General features: G+C 36.0%; 1 protein-coding gene across 4 annotated transcripts in view; it reads right to left on the minus strand.

The window, feature by feature from the left end:
* Positions 1-20018, minus strand: part of STAU2 (staufen double-stranded RNA binding protein 2) — a 172162-nt gene that overhangs the window by 97428 nt on the left and 54716 nt on the right. For all 4 annotated transcript variants that reach the window (XM_064706228.1, XM_064706231.1, XM_064706230.1 and 1 more), the window contains exons 7-11: positions 17427-17534; positions 11213-11425; positions 8660-8797; positions 5329-5460; positions 1285-1345 (exon numbers count right to left, since the gene is read on the minus strand). In XM_064706228.1, the coding sequence (XP_064562298.1) occupies positions 1285-1345; positions 5329-5460; positions 8660-8797; positions 11213-11425; positions 17427-17534 (652 nt within the window). The remainder of the gene's footprint in view (positions 1-1284; positions 1346-5328; positions 5461-8659; positions 8798-11212; positions 11426-17426; positions 17535-20018) is intronic.

Here is a 20018-nt window from a genome sequence, read left to right on the forward strand (position 1 = left end):
ATTCAATCTTGACCAACATGGTTTCTTGGGTTTTTGTGTCTTATAGACAAAGCTCAAGGAAGAGAGGAACTACCAGTAGCAGAACCTCATCAGAGTCAGGGATGTTGTGAGAAAAGCTAGAAATGAGCCCATATAAATCACAAAATCTCAGAATTGCAGATTGGGTCATGTTGGGAGGGACCACAGTTGGGTCACCTGGTCCAATCCCTCTGCTCAAACAGGGTCATCCCAGAGGACACGGCACAGGATTGTGTCCATGTTGTTCTTGAATATCTCCAGTAAAGGAGACTCCATAACCTCTTTGGGCAACCTGTTCCAGTGCTCAGTCACCTGGACAGTAAAGTTCTTCCTCATATTCAGGTGGAATTTCCTGTGCAGCCATTGCACCAAATGGGATCTATCTCAGTGTGCTGAGTCAACCAGCTTGCATCATTTATGAGGCCACTCTCTGTTCTCCTCAAAAAGTCCTGGAGATGAGAAGAAATCTCCAGTGCCTGGAGAAATGCATTGTACTCAAAAAAGGCAGGCTGGTCAGCCTCAGTCTGGTCCCTGGGAAAATCATGCAGTCCTCTTAAAGCCACTTCTGGGCACAGAGTGTGATTGCCTTTCATGATAAAATGACTGGTTTTATGAATGGAGAGCAGTGGATGTCATTTACCTTGGCTTTAGCAAGAATTTTGACATCGTGTCTCTCTTGTCTCTAAGCTGTGATTTTAGAGTCTTGGTAGATAAATTCCTAGATAATGGAAATCTGTTGGGACCCAACACCTGCCTTCCAATATCTAAGAAGAAGTTGTCAGAAAAGATGGCGCCAGGCACATTACTGAGGTATATAGCAGAAGAACAGGAGATGACAGCCATAAACAAACAGGAGATATTCTGACAAGAATAAAAGGAAAAAAAATCAATGTGAAGACAGTTAAGCACTGGAACAGGCTGCCCAGAGAAGCTACAGAACCTTCATCACTAGAGAACTGTTAAAAGTCATAGGCAACCTTATCTCAACTCTGCACTGACTGTGCTTTGAGCAAGCAGTTTTGGTGACCTCCTAAAATCCCTTACAAACTGAAGGATTCAATGATTCAATTAATAGATAAAAATTTCCTTGTTTCTGCACTCATTCATACCTACACCCACACACAGGACACTCAGGGGTTAATTCATCTAATTGCAACAAAACCCCTAAAACATTTACAAAAAGCATTTCAATTGTCTTGGATAATCCAAATCGTACAGAGACAAAGAGAAATAAGTATCAATATAAATTTAGAAAGCAATACTTACTATTACTTGTTGGCTCAGGAAACCCAACATTTTGGCCATTCCAACTTTTGTTTTCTCCAAGCTGAAACAGGTAGAAAAAGATAAGTAAGTAAAGAGCAAACTGCTCCCTAAACAGAACACTCCTGTTTATAAATTTAGTTGAAATACACTAAAAAGGATGAGTTGAGACTGCCACATCTGTTCACAAAACTTTGCTAACTCATCCTAATTTTTGCCTAAGACAGGTTATTTGAGAAATGTACCCTTCATGGGTAAACATTAACAACTATTGCCTAACACTGAAATATAAATGTTTCCCCAAGGATTAGGTTCAACTCAATGTGTTACCAAATCAGACTTAAATAAAATTAAATGTTTTAAGCAGCTCTCAGCTGAAGACATAAACAGTCAACAGAGAAATTACATTCTAAAACAAGAAGATCCCAATTACCGCCTATGAAGGAATGTGTAAACAATATAAAGTACTTTGGGTGTAATTTAAAAATATTTACTAACAAGTACATTTTAAATTGATTTAGTCACTGAAGTGGAAGTAAAAAATATTGCAATTTTCAATTATTTTAATATACTTTTGAGGAAGCTGACTGTCCTCAAATTAATTTTACTATGTTTAATACTGGGTATTACTCTGACATGAGAAAGGAGAACAATTAACACAAAGGTTCAAAATTAAGCCAATACTGAGGTTTATGCAGTAAATAAGATAGCAGTGTTCTAGGTGTACGTATAAAACTGAATAAAAAAGTCAGATCTTCCTCATTACTTAGGAGCTATTGACAAGCAGCTCTGTGAATGTGAAATGAATGATCCTTTTCAGATTTCACTGGGATTTTCTATGCAAACAGAAAAACTCACAGCAAAGCAGGCAATACGCCAGAACAAAGTTGTAATCATTTGCTCTCGAAGATGGGGTTGGAAAGTGAAAGAGATGAGAAGGAAAATCAACCAGCTGAAATCTGCCTCTGCATCTCAAGAGGTTGCATTAAGGCTGTTTAGATTACTACCATGTCATAATGCAGAGCACTAGATTATACATCTTACTTGGAAAAGAGGATTAGAGAGCACACCATGAAAAGCAGGTATTTCGATGATTGTTTCCCTGCTTTCCATCATCATGTACATCCCAAAGAGCCTTGGCAATGTGCAGTGAAAATGGGAGATATTTGATGGAAAAGAAGGACAGGCATTACAGTCAGCTTTCAAACTGGTCACCTACATCCATACACTTTAATTTCATATAACTTGTTTTATCCATATTATGAAGCAGGTAATATGTATATTTGAAAATATGGGTGACAACAGTTCTACATATGAGTAAGCAATATGAAATCTATAAATATGTTTGTATTTACTGCTGTTAACAACAGCATGGTTTTGTCAGAAAATCATCCTGACCATCTGTAACACGATGGCAGCACAAGCACACTGTTACAATAAGACAAGATTTCCAGCTTTCCTCATTCTTCTCTTTTTTATTGTTTATTAACTTGATCATAACAGAGAATTTAATAATTCCTCTATGAGTAAGTGATCCTTAGTACTGCTGCCTCACATGAATGCAATCTACCTTGGTTTTCTTCTCTCTAAGAGAAGACAAGTGCCAAGAAGAAACAAAAAGCTGGAAACATGAAAAAATTACTACAACTCTCCATTCTCATCCATACAGCTGAAATTCTGACATCTGCAAAATGTCTCCCAGCATACCTCCAAATTGCTCTCCTCAAGGCTCTGCAAAACCATTACTGATTTCTTTCAGGAATCAGTTTAATCCAGAAAAGAGCAGAGCCTTTACTTTTTTGCATTACCTGCTTACTTGTGCTGCTGTCAGCACTACACATTGCTCTTATAATGCTCTTAGGTCTCCATTAAAACAATAAATACAGTCACTTTTTATGTACCAGGGTTAAGGAAAAAAAAGCCCACTGGATTTGGTTTTGCTTATTTTTAAGGGAGGAGGAATGGAAGGACTTGAGGAAAAGGGAGCACAGGGGAAAAAAGAATTGCCTTTTTTAACATCATTGAAAAATATACAGGTGAAAATTACCTATTTAGATGCCAACCTGCTGCATCAGGTAATCTACACTGGGACCCATTTTGGATTCAAACAGTGAAACAAGTATTTTCTAATGATATGTCCTTATTCTGCAATTTATATGCAAGGAATTTTGCAATGCTCAAATTGATAGAGATCTAAGGGCTTTATTACCTCTTCTCCACCAGAGTTTAAATTGAGAGTTAAAATTCCTTCAGCTACACAAACTAACTTTGTGCATCTCTAGATATGTCCAGACATATATACAGAAGATAAAACCAGATGCTCTAGATATTTCATGTCCTTAAACCCAACAAAGCTTTAAAATTTTGTTATGATTCTGCCACTACATAAAAATTGAGTACTTCACAGTTTTTGGATACAGTAACGTTTGTTCATTGTATTCAGAATAATATTAGGCCATTGTACACTAGTCTACCAATCCTGAAATGTCTGTATTTGCAAGTATGCAATTAAGCCTGATTTTCTAAAGACAATGCACTTGTAAGCAATAGCTTAATAAATGTAGGGAAACAAAGCAGCAGCATCCCTTTTTAGCCACTCAATTTTTTGGTAAGGATTTCAATGTAACCACAAGTTTCCACTATGTAGAGCTCTGCAAAGAAACTATGTTGTGGGCTGAATTTTTTCAGGCTTTATCTCTGAAAAATACTGTAAAATTAGTTCAGCCAATTTAAAATCCTAGAATGACAACCTATGTTTTCATATTAGAATAAAAAATTTGATTTTTCTGTTTTGACTTGTTTTTTATTAAAGCCATTTGATAAAATTGGCTGTGAAGAAAAAGTTGATAGTTTTATACCATAGAGAGTGTATTCTACAGCAGAAATGTCTCAGCATTCTGGTGAAAATGAATTATCATTTGACTCAGTCAGAAGTTTTTTTTAAATGGCCCTGTCTGAACAGTGTGTTCTCACTAGGAACATCATCCAGCTACCAAGGACTCTGTTTAGAGTATTTCACACTTGTCTATGACTAAGACATATAGTGAAGAAGATAGTGAAGGTGAGTGTGAACAGCACACATATTGCTGCTACTCTCAAAGGACAGTGAAACAGAAGAAGGTGGGGTCAAGTAACCAGTACAGTATTTCTTTTTTCCTGGTTAGGAATATAGAACATATGGAACACAGTATCTTCATATTTACATACACATAGATGTGTACACATATACTATATTCAGATTTATTATGTAGTCCTAGAAAAGCCCAACAGAACATTCTGTTGGCTACCTAGTGCAGCCACTGTAAACATATAAGTAATTATCAAAATATATACATGCAGTGAGCCTGTATATGACAGAAACTGTTTAGGATCCACAGCTTAGTTAAATACCTTACCAAGTATCTTTTCAGTAAACAAAAGGCAAAACTATAACAGCCAATTTTGGTTACAAAAGCCCTAATCAATAAATTCAAGACAGGAGAGGAGTGCTAAGTTACGGGTAGTTAATATGGAAATACATACTTGCAACACATATGATTTTAAAATGCAATTCCTTCTTCATTAAAAAAGTGACACATATTTTCTTTATCAGTCATCAAATGTGAAAAGGCCATTATTTTCCTGTAATCCTGTTAGTGCATATGCAATGGGAAGATAAACATTGATTACTACTTCATATATGAAAATTACTAACGTTGTTCCTTTCTGTTCCTTTGGGCTCTCATGAATGCCCAAAATGGAATAAAAGCAAGAGGTACATTCATCCTGATTTGCAAGCAGAAATAGGTGCATGGATCACATGAACACTTTTGCACACACACTATTCTATGGAACTCTGTACCTCATTACTCTCACAGGAGCAGAGGCTGCACTTAATATTAAGGGTAGCTGTAGAGCTGTAGCTAAACAAAGGCTAATCTGTGACAAGCAACTCCCTAAAATAGGGTGTGCACAAGCTTAAGCTTCCAGTTTTATTAAGTGATTAGCTGATACAGCTCAAAAACCTAGACAAGGATAATTGTGGGCATCACAACAATTGGTTCTCACCTTTTCTGTCTGGTCTTGAAGAGGAGTAGAGGCTTTGTATCCCAACTGTAGCAACATTGCTTCTGCTGCATTTCTTTTAGCTATTTTCTTGTTTGGGCCTGTTCCAGTAGTAATGTCATTGCCTACTTTTACCTTAAAAGGAAAAAATTGATCATAATCATGACAAATGCAATACTCCTTAATATCATCATATAATACTCTTGCTGATCTATCAATAGCTGTCAGCTCTTTTGAGGAAGATGCAATCTTGAAAAAGACACAGCAGTGCAAAAGGGGACCACAGTATTCACTTAGAAGGGCTTGTTTAGATTTTCAGATCACCAAACCCATACCCAAGAGCTACATTTTTCTGCATCTCAGTGCACACACAGTTGCCTCTCTCTTCCACCAGCCTCTGTGTCACCCCTATTCTTCCTCTCCCCCTCTCTGTTAACACTGGAATTGCCTCAGGATGTGAACTTCCTCCTTCTTGTGGGAAGGAGTGCTGCCTGCAGCAGCTCCCCAGCATCATCAGAACAGTATGCAGAGCAATGGACAGACAAACAGACTTGAGATTTAATGAGAGTGGCTTCTAAAGAAGGAAGAAAATCATATTTGCCTTCCTCCCACTTTGTTGCACTGCAAGGAACAAGGGGCTGGAACTGCTTACACCTGACAAGCTTTGAGCCAAACAGTCCTTGCAAAGAAGGCTCCTCAGTGTACCTGTGCTCTGTACAGTACAAAGGGTTTCTGACAAACATGATGCTTTTCATAACACTAGGAGAAATTAAAACCCCAAAATAAGGACAAACTGTAGGTAATGGATATCCACAAAATGTGTGGCTCCAACTTAATCCTTGGCTTTGGTACCATTCTTAAAACTCTTGGTGCTGTATATGTCTGGTTTGTGACATGAGCACTCTCACTGTTCTTCATTCATAGCTCTGTGATTGGTGTATTTTGCTCAGTCCATTAAGCCCTTCTATTTGCCAAATTGTGTCTCAAAATACTGCACAGTTTCAAAACCATGTCAAAAAAGGAAAGCAAAATCAAATAAAAATAATAAAATCATCAAGATGGTCTGAATAACAAAAAAACCCAAAACCCAGAGGTCAAAGACCAGAAACAGTTTTGAAGGAGCTTTAAAAAAATGGTTTAAAAAAGGCATACAGATGCTAAATAAAGAATAAATTATATTTAGTAGTTTATGTAATTTAGTAGCTTATGCCATTCAGTAATTGTTCACTTTCCTTAATTAATAATATATGTATTTTCCTAAAAGTTTAAACTCTTATTTATTTAAATACTCCTAATTCTAAATATTAAGAAGAGAATGTAAATAAATAATAATCATGAATATCTCTTCAAAGTACATATATATACATCATTAAGCAAAAAAGATTTGTCTACCTATGCCAAAAATATTAATAATCTTGAAATATAAACCTTATCTTCCATGCAGTTCACAATAACAATTAGAAAATAGCCAATCTGCTACAAGTTTCTATGCAATAAAATTGAGGGACTTTAATGGGACAAGACAAAAAGATAATTTATAACATCGCTCACAATAAATCAATGTGTTGCTATTTCTCAGACCTGTAAAACTGGTTTAGCTATTATTATAACCTCTATCAAGGATTAAAGGCCTGACTACAAAGAGAAAGAGCTTTCTGAAATTAACTTTGGGAACAGAACACCAACTAATGTCATCAGAGGTTTTCTTCTGTTTATCTAGTAGCCAGGACAAGTAATTGGATCCATTTCATCACATCTAAACTTGCTCTTTGTGTGACAGATAAAAATGAACATATTATCTCTGGATATTTTACTTCCACATTCAATTAAATTAAATGAAAACATGGTTTAAGTAGTTTATACAAAGGTATTTTATTCTGATAAGGTGTTCTGCATGTCATAATGAATCCACTGAGACTTCCTGAAGGTGGGATAAATAGTAGAATAATTTTAGTGTGAAGATATTACAAAAGGGTGAAAATGGAGTTTAAAAGTACTTGTAACAAAGCAACTGCTCTGTGGAGTTTCTTTATCTCTTTCTTTCACAATCTTCTTAGATACAGGAATCTTCTACATAATCACTGCTTTTACAATTCCTTTTTCATACAAACCGAAGACTTTGCCATTATTGACACTCCTCCAACAGAAAACTAAACTTCCAGCCTGTCTTTCTAATACTGTGTTACACTGTTCTGGCCTCATACAGCAACTACCAACTATGGACAGTCCCATGGGGGTCTAAGCATGGGAAAAGAGATTTTCTGTGACAGAATCACTCTTTTTCAAATACTTTCAGATCTCATAAAATGTTAGAAATCCAAGTTTATATTCAAAAAAAGATTCTGCAACACAAAAGAACACAATATTTTTTTTTTCTTTCAGAGAGAAAAATAATAAATTACGAAGAAAGACCACTTAGGCCCAAGAAAATTAAGATCACTAGCTTATCTTCATAGATATGAAGGAAGAACTTAAGAGATTGAATTGAAAACATAACTAATTTTCTGGAGAAGGAGGTGCTGGAACGTCAAAAATTTTGCTTGTGATCAGAAGTGACATTTTGGTGTGGCTGGTAGACAAGAAGTCAAAACATGCTGGGGTGCTGTTCTGAGTTGTTCCGGCACAAAATTACCCTTGACTGCAAACACAAGAATACAGAATCCTGTCCTGATTCTAATCTTTCTCAACCTGCTGTTGTGTTATCTAACAAAATATCACAGTTATGCCAATTTTTTGTACATGTTCTTAATTTAAATTTGAAAGGAATTTTAATGATCTACTGTTTCAGTATTAGGTCCAGTCACAGGACAGTCTAAAACATGTGGTTGGCTTTTTTTGTTTTATTTCAGAGATAACAAAGTCACAAAGAAACTGGCAAGCTGAAAAAATTTACATCGCTATTTTATAAAGCCAAAATGCCCGATAATATGGAGATATTAATGTCCATATTTCAGAATACTACGTATTGCTGGAATCCTTGGATCAACACCAGTCCAATTTTATTTTTTTCCAAAAAAACAAGTAAAAGTAAATAAATCATGAACCATTAGGAATAAAGACAATAACAATCAGGTGCAATAAAAAAAAGAGTGTAAAATAATGCAAAACACATGAAAAACATCTAGAGGGCACATAATTCAATGGCCATTTGTTTCACTAAGAGGAAGAAGAAAGTTTAGATGGGCTTTCTGTATTTCATATGATTCCTGTATATGTGACAGCAAGGCAAAAAGCTAAACAGAAGGAGTTCCACTTCATATTATGCCACCATTTTGTTTGAGTTTGAGCAAAATACTTAGCAAGGCCATTATCTCTAACATGACACAAAGGGTACCTGCATAACAAATTCCCGACGGCGAGGCATTCCTCTCTCTGAAAGAAGAACATACTCTGGCTCCTTCTCCTTTTTGGCTTGCTGGATCTGAGCCAAACGACTGATGGGATTCATTCCTTGACCATACTCTGGTCCAGTCTAAACCAGGATTAAAGGAAAGAACCATTATTTCAGTATATATCCCTATAATTACTACACTGCTTCAATAACATTTACTAGGATTCTCTCTTTTGTAATATTCCCTTGGAGAGAATAAGAAGTAACTTACTTTCCATTTTGTGATCATGAGACAAAAGACAAGAATCCTCAGGCTCAAAGCTGTGGAAAGAAAATTGTCTGCCACTGTTGCAGGTATGTGTATACCTTGCATCTGCAAGCCACAAAAACCCTCTCCTATCTGTGGAGGTCCTCATAAGGATGGATGAAAATTAGCAGATTCATTAGTCAGTTATATCTTACTGCCCTGTTTCTAGGACCCTTCCCCCTAACCCCTTAAAATAGCTTGCCACAATGCTGGAACATGCAGTACCCTGAGAAGGGGTGGGATTTACACAGGGACAAAAACCATTTGCCATACATAAGGGTGCTTCCTCTTCCAGCCTTCCTGCTTTCCTTCTAATCACTCCAGGCCTTCCATCCTAGTTCCAAGTTTAGTTCCAAATTTAGTTGCAAGTTGCACCTTGCAACTAAAGGTGCAGAGGGTTTACTCTGTGTGTCATATGAATTTACCCTAGAACTGTTGCTTATGATGAACCACCCATAAAGTATTTCAAATGCTTAACAGGCAATAATCTTCACAACAACATGTCCAAAAGTATGGTTGGTGGGGGAATTGATCTCATGCCAGGGAAACATAAGGACTGACAGTGGTCTGCCCAAGATTATACAGACAGGGGAAAAACTACAGTCCTTGAAAACTCTGCTCTGAAATTCTTTTAATGAATTATTGCTCACACAGCAAATGCTCTTTCAAAGCACATAGCTATGAAAGTATTTGTTGGTAGATCTTAAGAAGAAATTAAGACCCACAAAAATTTATCTGAAGTCATAAGTAACTGATTTATATGGGATAACATAAAGAATGCACTTGCAAATGTTAATGGCATTTGAATGTAAAATTGTTATTATGTTATGAAGCTATTTCCCTTTTATGAAACCATTTGCAGGCTAAGAGAAGATGAGCACTCATGCATGCTTGAGCTTCTCAAATAACAAACAAGTGTTCAGGAAACTGAAGAAATGATCAGCAAAGACCAGAGAGGGATATTATATTTAGAAATCTCTGCAGCAAATCCTACATAGTGTAACTGCTGAAGTAGTTAGAGAAGATGTAGGTGAAAGAGCTAAGACAATGTCATACACAAGGGCAGCTGTGTGGGCAAGAAGCCAGGCAGAGACAAAATGCAGAGCAGGCTAAATAAAGAGCAGGCCATAAGATACAGCCTCATAAATATATATGCAAATAAAAAGAAGTTTTTGTTGCCACTTTTTTTGATGCTCAAAACACATGCAAGTTAAATTGAAAAAAATGGGCACATTGAAAGCATTTCAGAAGTCTGGATATTCAAAAAATAAAAACCATCTACATATTCAGCTTATTTTGACAATAATGTCCCTTTCTAACAAGGCCAACTGTGTACAATTAAACTTAAGTTCACAATGGCAAATGGTATATGGTAATATAAGAAATCTTTTCATTATTATACCCTTAGCCTCTTTCTTGAGAAAAACTTTCCAAGTTGTTTGGTGAATGCCAAAGCCAAAAGACTTTTCTAATCTTTCAGCTTTAAAGCTGCATTAATGCTGATGGTTTTCTATTAAATCACTTTCCTGCCTACTTTTTCATATAAGTTTCTGAGAATTAGATCTGCAGGATTTTAATAGGAGACAGGTATCTAATTAATCTAGGTTTTCCTGAAAAATCACTTATTCTGTATTGAAGGCAAATGGAAAGAGGAAGGTGACAAATAAGTATTTTGTACATTTTCCAAATTCAGTTTGGCACTCTCCTAAGTACTTGCTTATTTTTAAGCAGTTTTCTGGTGGCTGCTCTTTCAGAACTCTGCACTTTGTATCCTGAGTACAGATTTCTAATGGCCAAACTTTTAGTAAAGTATTGAAGCACTAAAGTAGCGCTTCATTAATTTAATTTTTCATGTATCTCTCTCCCTCTTCAAACTGGGGAGCAGAGAGAGCCCAGGGAGGGAACCACAATATGCTAGAAGGGATTCTCTGAGGAGATGATGCCAAAACGTCACATGGCTGGACAGAGCTGCTTGGAAGGCTTGATCTTCCACTGGACCTAACCCAAACCCTTGAAGACCTCAGTGATGTGAGCTATTTACAAGCCATTCTGTTTGAGGATCCCACAGCATTCTCAGGATTTAAAAGAAGCCCAGGCATATTAGCACAAGCAAACAAGTAACAATATTGACAGTAGCAAGCAACTGTAACAATATTGACAGAAAATAACAAATAAGCCTTTCTTGATTTTAAATCTGACTCTTACTTTCTGAGCAAACATTCTTAATTGTCTCAAAGGTGGACACATACCTTCAATATTGTTTTTGGACGCTTTTTAAAGTAAAGTTTTGGCTTTTCAATCACAGGAAGAGGAGGAAGTTTCTTAAGTTCTTGTAGTACAGCCATTGCAGCACGTTTCTTTGAGAGTTTCTTACTGTTGCCTTCTCCTTCTGCAGTGAATTCTCCTACTGTAACTCGTGTAACAAAGCTCTTCATGTGAGGAGGTCCACTTTCTTTAATCACCTTTTAAAAGAAAGTAACACTGAGTCAAAGCACTCTACAAGAAGATAACTTAATGCTTGTTATCTCTGCAATGAACTTATTATTAGTACAGTTTTCCTGCTAACTGAAGGCATTAGATTGTTTCCACAGAATTTGGACAAGTATTAATGACAGTATGAGGTTTGAGGACAGAAAATTAGGACTAGTTGGATAAAGCAAATCTAACCATCATATTCAGTGTTTCACAGAAAGTAAGAGTAGACCTACATTTTTAAAGATTTATAGAATAACACAATATACAACAATTCTGCATATTTAGACCAAGGCTGATAGGTTTTTTCTTTGCTAGGTGCTTCACATACTAAAGCAATTAAATCCATGAAGGTCTACCAGGCTTTGGCTATTTCTTCATACAAAACATATTCAAAACTGTATTAATTTGGCATTACCTCAACCTGTTTGTAATTTTTTTTAATTCTCATCAAACCATTGGATGTTCATAGTCCCAAACTTCAGTCTCAATAGGTGCAGGCTGGATGCCTGCTCTCAACTCTTGCCTTGCCAGAGTACACAGCTCAGAGCAATATCCCACACATTTGAAAGGCTGACACATTCTTGCTTCCATGACTCTCAGCTGTCCCTCCCAACAGGACTGAAAAGAATTACCAGAAGAGCCACCATAACTCACACAAAAGCCAAAACTTTCTGAAAAAAAAAAATTCATTTATTCCCTTCCAAACACATTTAGTATAACAAAGTGAGAAAACCCACTTGAAATACTTCACTTCAACAAGTTATACTAATATGGAAAGAAATTAGGTACTGAATTCTGTACCTTCCTTTAGGTGTTTTTCTGTCTTCGGTTTTACATACATACATACATACATGTATCCATACACACACACATCTCCTTTCAGAAGGCTGATGCTAGGATGTATTCCTCCCCAAATCAGAGCACTGCAAGTGCTAGGATAGCCATCCATCTCTTTGTGTATGCACACACCATTTACTGGTCTGGACAATGTCTATCAGGAATTAAGAGACCTCATTTAGGAAAAGGTTCAGTTATTTTGTTTGATGGGCGGAAGCAGCTAACTAATTTAATCTTTGTTATAGGTAATATGTATAAGGAGACATTAGAGTATCTGACAGGCAACTCTTTATAATATCTTCAAAATCAATATCAATACAAATTTTTTTTCACTTGATGGAATTATATCAAACCATTTGTTGAAGAAGAGTAATGTGTCCTTAGGCTGAGGAGGGAGGGGAATGGGAACTGAGGTAAAGGTACCAGGGCCTTCTTGGTGTAATAACTATAGTTTTAATGTGCTCAAACCTTCAATTTTAACATTATTACAACATGTTTTGTATTAAAGTTCTTTTTATCAAGGTCATGTCCCTTGCATTATTTAGTTTTGCTGTTGCAGTGTAATGAGGTCTCCTTAGGCCTGTATTTATTTTTTAAGTTCTCTTTTGTGGCAACTTCACTCAGCAAATACAATTACTGCAGCATATATCAATTAAAAGACACAAAATTAAAATTAACAGACAAGTTAGTCCCATTTTCCCAGAATAAGATAACATCTATGCCAGAATGGGATTTTTCTGTCGTAATCCAGGAGTGTTACCACTCTAAGATTCCAGGTATTCATTTCAGAAGTGTTTTCAACACTGCCTCACTTTGAAGTTGCCCACTTAAGCTTGACCACATGAGAAGGCAGCAATGCCCTCAATGCACTGAGCCCTGCTGAGCCCCAGGATGCTGCAGTGCCAGCAGGAGCTGGGATGAGCCCAGTGCCAACATCTCCTGCTCTCAGACACAGTTGGGCATCGTGTCCATGCTGAGCACCTTCATCACTCTGCAGCATAACCACCCGATTTTACAGCACCTCAAACCATCCCTGTACTTTGTTATCCAAGTATTACAACATGCTTGCTGTAAAACATAGCTAAATTAACCTTACTAAGGTCCTTAATCTTTCTGGGGTTCTACTAATACTGTTATATAGTGTTTGTCTTTACATGCAATATAATGTATTAATAAAATACACAGGAATGTCTATACTGACCAGATGAAAAAGGAAAAAATAACTTGGTTAAGAAATATAATTGCTGAGTTCCTAAAATATTAGTTTATGTAAGTTTTCTCATATGTATATAAATGCGCACACACACAAAAAAAATATATGAGAGAAAGAAAACCAGATTATATTTTCATATACACAAAAACATATTTCTTAATAAAAAACTAATGCATTCAGGTGTGTTTTTCATCTTTTAAATTTTAAGTATGTGACACAAGGTAAGTAATTGACTGGAAAGCATTAAAAACTGTATCTTAGCGTGTAAATGGAAAAAATTCTGCGCTGTCAATGGAATGAACCCCATAGGATTCAGATGAGATCTGGATCAATCTAAACATCCAAATTTAGTAATTAAGCAAAAAAAATATTTACCTAACAACATTTTTGGTTAACCCCAGATTTCAGATCTTTTTACTCCATATGATTTCAAACAGTTGTGCTATGAGTCTTGGGACAGAAAACACTAAAAAGAAATTCAACCTTTGCTATCTAAGAACACTATACACATTAGGACATTAAACTATTTCCTCAGTTGAAAGATACGACCTGTGGACCTAATCATGACTAATTTAAAGCTGAGAATTTGATTAAGGGTGACAGTTCAATACACTTTTCTTTTTCTGTTCCATGGATTTAAAGAATAATTACAGCAAGAGAAAACACATGGGGCCAAAACACATCTAAGGTCAAGTTACATCAAGAATGAATTTGGCTCAACTTAATGAATCATGCTGACAAATGAAAAACAGAAGTATCATTACAGTGAAAGAGTAACACTGCTTTAATTATTAATAAGATGCCAGGTAGAAAATTCAAAAGATTAGGGCAAGATTAAATGGACATTGAACTCCCCCCAAAACTAGAGGAGACAGAAATCAGATCAAAAAACCCATATCACCTACATCTATGAATACAGGATTATTTATAAGATATTAACATATCAATGTATTTCCATATTTCCAGGAGCTTGTGCAGGTAGACCCACCAGATTTTCCCAGTTACAAAGGAAAAAACAAAAAGAAAAAAATAAATTAAAAAAAAACCAAAAAAAACCCAAACAAACAAAAAAAAAAAAAAAAGAAAACAAGAAAAAAGGAAGAGTCTGAATGTCAAAGTGTAAAACCTGCCATGAGAAGGGTGACCATTCTGCAAAACCCAAGTGAGAGTTACTCAGTAGTCAGTCATCCAAAGCTTTAATCCCCAGGACAGCAGAAGCCAGATAGGTATGAAACTTCCTGCTGAGAACTATTCTCCCAGAGTCTGCAATTTGGCCTGTCCCTGGTTCAAAATGCAGAATTTCTGATGATTCTCTGCAGAATCTTACTGTGGTAGGACTGGGACTTAAGAACACTTTCCAGCAGAACAATGGAGAGGGATGGAGGGGCAGAAAATTTGCCTGTTTAGGCACTCTACGCCTTCACTTCTGATTTTGAGAATGAAAAAAACATTATTATATTTGCTATTCTAAAGAAATAACACTGCAATACAAAGAAAAATACTGAAAATAAAATAGCAATCTGAAACACCCCAATGATTTCTAATATCTGAAGCTGTTGACCTCAGTTATGCTTTCTAGGCTCAACTATTCCTTACCGACAAATAAGAAATAAAAAACATATCTATTGAAACAAAAAAAAAAAAAAGCAAGATTTTAGCCTACTGTCAAGGCAGAAGTAAGAAGTGAATTGACCATTCTACAGCTACTCTAACAATTCCTACAGCAATCACTTTTGTAATCATCCTTTAAACTTTTGTAATAATCCTTTAAATGTTCATTGGGAACCCCCACAAATGCCTTAGAGTGGTTGCATTTTGACTTAAAAGCTGATGAATCAAAGTTAGCTAATAATACACGAGTGACAAGTATGGAGTAAAGCTTTTCCTTGTTACAAATGAATGTTTTTATATAACAAATGAACAGATAGAAAGTTTGTTAAAATCATCCTAAAGTTCCTAGACAATTAAAACTAGCCTCATTACACAAAAGGACTGTTCACCCCTCATGCAATTCTAAGGACATGTTTACATGGAACTTAATATATATTTATGGTCATTACTTTGTTGCATAATCCAGCACTGTTGGAACATTGGCTAAAGCTTTGTCAGATGAAGAAAAGGCAGATCATTTTATAGCTACCACACACAAAATAAAAGCTAGAAAAAGCTTTGATGCCTGCCTGGAATAACACAAGACCATTAGTGAATAAAATCCTATTAGAAACATCAGATCCTGGGGATTATCCATAATTGCTTAGCAGTTTTATTGAAAAGTAAGCCAGAACCAAGTTCAATCAAAACTCTATTTGAGAATGTCACCTATATTTAGATTTAAAGGCAGGAAATAACACAAAACCTGTCAGGAGAGCAAAAAACTGTCTTTTTTCAATGTTGCTAACATTATTTGGCAAGTCACACATTAGATTTTTCCTTACAAAGTATTTCTGCCTTCACTCTCTCCTTATCAAATGCTTTCCCTTGAATAAGCTCAACCAGGAGTGAAGAAGACAATCAAAGCATTACCTCTCTTTTCTTTACAGCTTCCAAGCTCCTCTGTGACCAGTGACCATACATCTCCTTACATCTTAGTGCATTGATTGGTATGGAACTATTCCAAATATTTTAAAATGTTTAGGGTAGAAAATAATGTTTGAAAACTGAGACATTAATTGTGAGCTTCCTTTTTGAAACACAAGCATGTGTTTCCATTATGATTGCTCGTAGCTAAGAGTTGGGTGATTGGCATGTAGTGGCAAACTGATACACCAACAGCCCCAGACACCCCAGTTTAATCCTCTAGATTTTACATCCTCTTAACGTTCTAATTAGCCATATCACATAGACCACATATATGAAGCATCTATGTCTTTGCTATACCAAGGCATTCCTTAGTCATGAATAATATTCTTTGTTTTTCTTACCTACTTTCTGAGAGATTTCTCTGATTTCTAAGATCCAAATAGCTTATTTGACACTGGCCAATTCAGGGACAGTCAGTAAACTGCATACAGCACACTGCAAGGCATGCCACAGCTTAGGGGTTTTGATTCTTTTCACATGCAAATGCATGACTATACTTAAAATAACCATCACCAGTATAAGCACTATCCACTGAGTCTTTCATGCAGACTCAGTTTAAATGTAAAACAAAATGCAGAAAAATAAAATAATAAAAGGCCACTTACATTAGCATTTTCTGCACTAAAAAAAATAAAATAAAAACCAAAACAGCTTGAAAATCTGATGCTTCCTACCACAACAATGTTAGATTTTTACAACAAGGTTTTGTGAGAATTTTCTCATCGGAAAAACTTCCTGCTAGTATCACTCACTCTCCCATAGCTGCTTCATTGATAGCACTGGAGCTATTCCAAATGCTCTTTATTACTTCAGGTAAACAAAGGTGTCAGAAGTGGATTCATAGATAAAATCATACGAAACAAACAAAAAAACTCGTGAAAGCTTAAGTAGAAATAGATAAGCGAAACAGAATCAGTGTGGAAGATACTCATGACTTTCTGAAGACAGCACACTGAAGGTGAAATGTTTCAATTGGAACTTTTCTAGCATATGAATGCCAATAGCTAGAGCAAAGTCTTTGGCTAACTCTTTTGAAGGTTATTTCAAATCAGATTGAGTGTGGCTACAGATTCTAATCCCACAGCCCTGTACAGAAAATGGTTTAACTGTCTTTCTGCCACACAACTGTTTGCAACCAAATATTAGATCTCTAAAAGTTCTGAAAGAGCATCTAGTTTACCAGTAAAAATTCATTGTCTTAGACTCTGACACACTGACAATTTTTTTGTATCATTCCCATGAATTTGAAATTCATATTTTTCATATATGAATATTATGTGTTGAGTTTTAGTGGCACCTTTTTTTAATACTTTCTTAGCAAGATAAATATGTAACACAGACAAAAATGTAACACATACCTCGAAAGTGACAGGTATATTGCGCTTCAAAGCAATTTCAAACACTACGCTGATCTCAGATTTGTTTGCATCTTTATCTTCTTCTGATTCTTTTCCTGTTTCTCCATTCTGAAAATGAGGCATACATAATCATACTACAATTCTTAGATCAACAAGAAGATCAACAAAATATTATATCATCCTCCCCCCCATTTCTCAAAGACTTTTGAAGTCTCCCATCAGGCTGTAAATCAGCATTTGTACATCCATCTCAGCACCCCATTATCAGACATCTGCTGAAGCCATATATATTGTGCTTGTGCTTCATAACAAAGGAACACATACACCTTAATTTATAAATTAATTATAAACAGCAATTATGGAAGTTAGTCTTATTAATGACATGGATAACAGTTGTCTGAGTACACAGACACATCCTCAAACATGAGGATCAAACAGATGCTTTGACAGATTTCTCAGGCTCTCTGTGGGTACCCCTTCTAAGCAAGGAGGAACTCTGTGTTGTTGGCAAGTACAGAAGACTGTACTTCTCTCAGAAGAAATTCAGTCAATCACCCCCTCACTCTGACTGGGTCACCAGGTTACAGGTGTCCTCAGCAGGTCCAGCTGCTTAATGGCCCCTCCATCAACTTCCCTCTGGGAGTAATGACCAGTGTGAAAAGGTAGTGACAGAGAACAGCTTGCTCAACACAGAACATTATTTATTTATCCATAGGAACATAACAAACAGAGAGGCAAAGAGATAAAAAAACAAAAGGCACATGAAACATTATTCTGCCTAAAATTCAGCTTTGCTTTACTCTTCAGGAAAATCTAAATTTTCTCACACAGCCATTAGCACCAAGATCAGTCAGAGTTTTGCCTTTTGCAGCTACTGCCTTTGGTGTTTGTCCCCCAGGTCACATTTCCTCAGTTCTCAGAGGCTTCACTTCCAGCTATTTTCAAACTGCAAAGCTCTGAAATACTTCAAACTGGGATCTCTCAACAACCATGTAACCTTGGCCAGACTCCTAATTTTTTATTAGTGGAGGTAAACATCAAAGACACTTGGGCTGAATTAGGTGGATTCCTGCAGAGCTCCCATCTTACATAACAAAGTCTGATCTAAATCTTCAGCCACCAGCATAGCTACAAAATCCAGATACCACAGTTCTAAAACAACATTAAAAAAGCACTAGGTTCTTCACATCACAATGAAATTGATCCATCTTTTATCTACCTTTTTTAACTCTTAATATATTAATCTTTAAGATAACACAGGGCCAAAAATCCAGCACTCAGCTAGAGCATGCAGACACGAAACACCCTTTGCCTCATGAAATTGTTGCAAAACTTTGATTCTGAAAAAAGCCATTTACATGCCTGATATTGATCTGGAGCTAAATACAAACGAAAATATTATAAAGTTTATAGAACCTCCAGAAAAAAAAAACAACAAACGGGTGCTGTGCAAATAACAAGGGTAGTTACAATGAAATTATGTAGGACCTCTAGCTCATTTCATATAATGAAATTAAAGTATCACTGAAATGAAGAATGTAGATCATTACTTACAGGACAAGCAAAGCATTGATTAGTTTCACTGAGAAAGATTAGCAGAGTTAAAAGAACAATATTTAAAAGTAAAAAAAAAAAATTGGGGATATAAAGAATGGGATGCTACTATTCTGTAAAAAACCTTAGTTAGAATATTACTTGATATTGTATTCAATTAAATTTGTGCTTTATAAAGGACACTGATAATCTAAAAAGCTGGCAAAAAATAGCCCAGAGAACAAACTACTGATTAGAAAAAAACAACTTTGCACTGACACTATGAAAACAATCAGTTCTACAAAAAATTCAAAAATACTTAATAATCTCTAAATATATATGTGGGAGAGATTTTTGATTTCTGTTGGTTACATTTAGCAAAATTAAGAAAACACCAATTAAATAGAAAATGAAGCTAAATTAATTCTAAAATAAATACCTCACAAATTATCCTTGAAATTGAGAATAATCAAACAGTGGCATAATTTACATTAAATGATATAATGCCCACTGGACTGTCAGCAAGCCTTCAAGCCAAGAATGTTTAGGTTTTCTAGTTGTACTCTAGTTTAACCAGATATGTATAGTCTAATCTAGAAACTATGGTTTAAATTTTCATGATCAATACAAACATCTGTCCAGAAAATCCCTCATTGTCCCTTCTGCCCCTACAATTTAACTCCCTGCATATTTTTTCCACCAAACATAGTAGAGAACCTAAAAGTGAGTGGAGAAAAGGGAGGATCAAAGTTCAGACATTAGTACTGAGCAATAAAGTTTCAAGCCTTAGGAAGATAAAATATGTTCAGGAGTGTCTCAGACACTTTGGATTTAAATTTGATCCTCATTCCCACAACTGACACTTTAATTGTAAGGCCTTTCTTAGCCTCACATCTATGAGACAGCAGAGGTGCTTTGGCAGACACACAATAGCTCTTTGTGAGAGCACATTCACCAGCAGCCCTGCCCTGCTGGCTGATTGCTTCTTGCTTCTGCTCACCTTATGCTCTTCTACACATTTGCCCAATTAGGTATTAAGGTGGAAATACTCCATTTCAG

This window comes from Zonotrichia leucophrys, chromosome 2 (assembly GCF_028769735.1).
Source record: "Zonotrichia leucophrys gambelii isolate GWCS_2022_RI chromosome 2, RI_Zleu_2.0, whole genome shotgun sequence".
NCBI classification, from domain to species: domain Eukaryota; kingdom Metazoa; phylum Chordata; class Aves; order Passeriformes; family Passerellidae; genus Zonotrichia; species Zonotrichia leucophrys.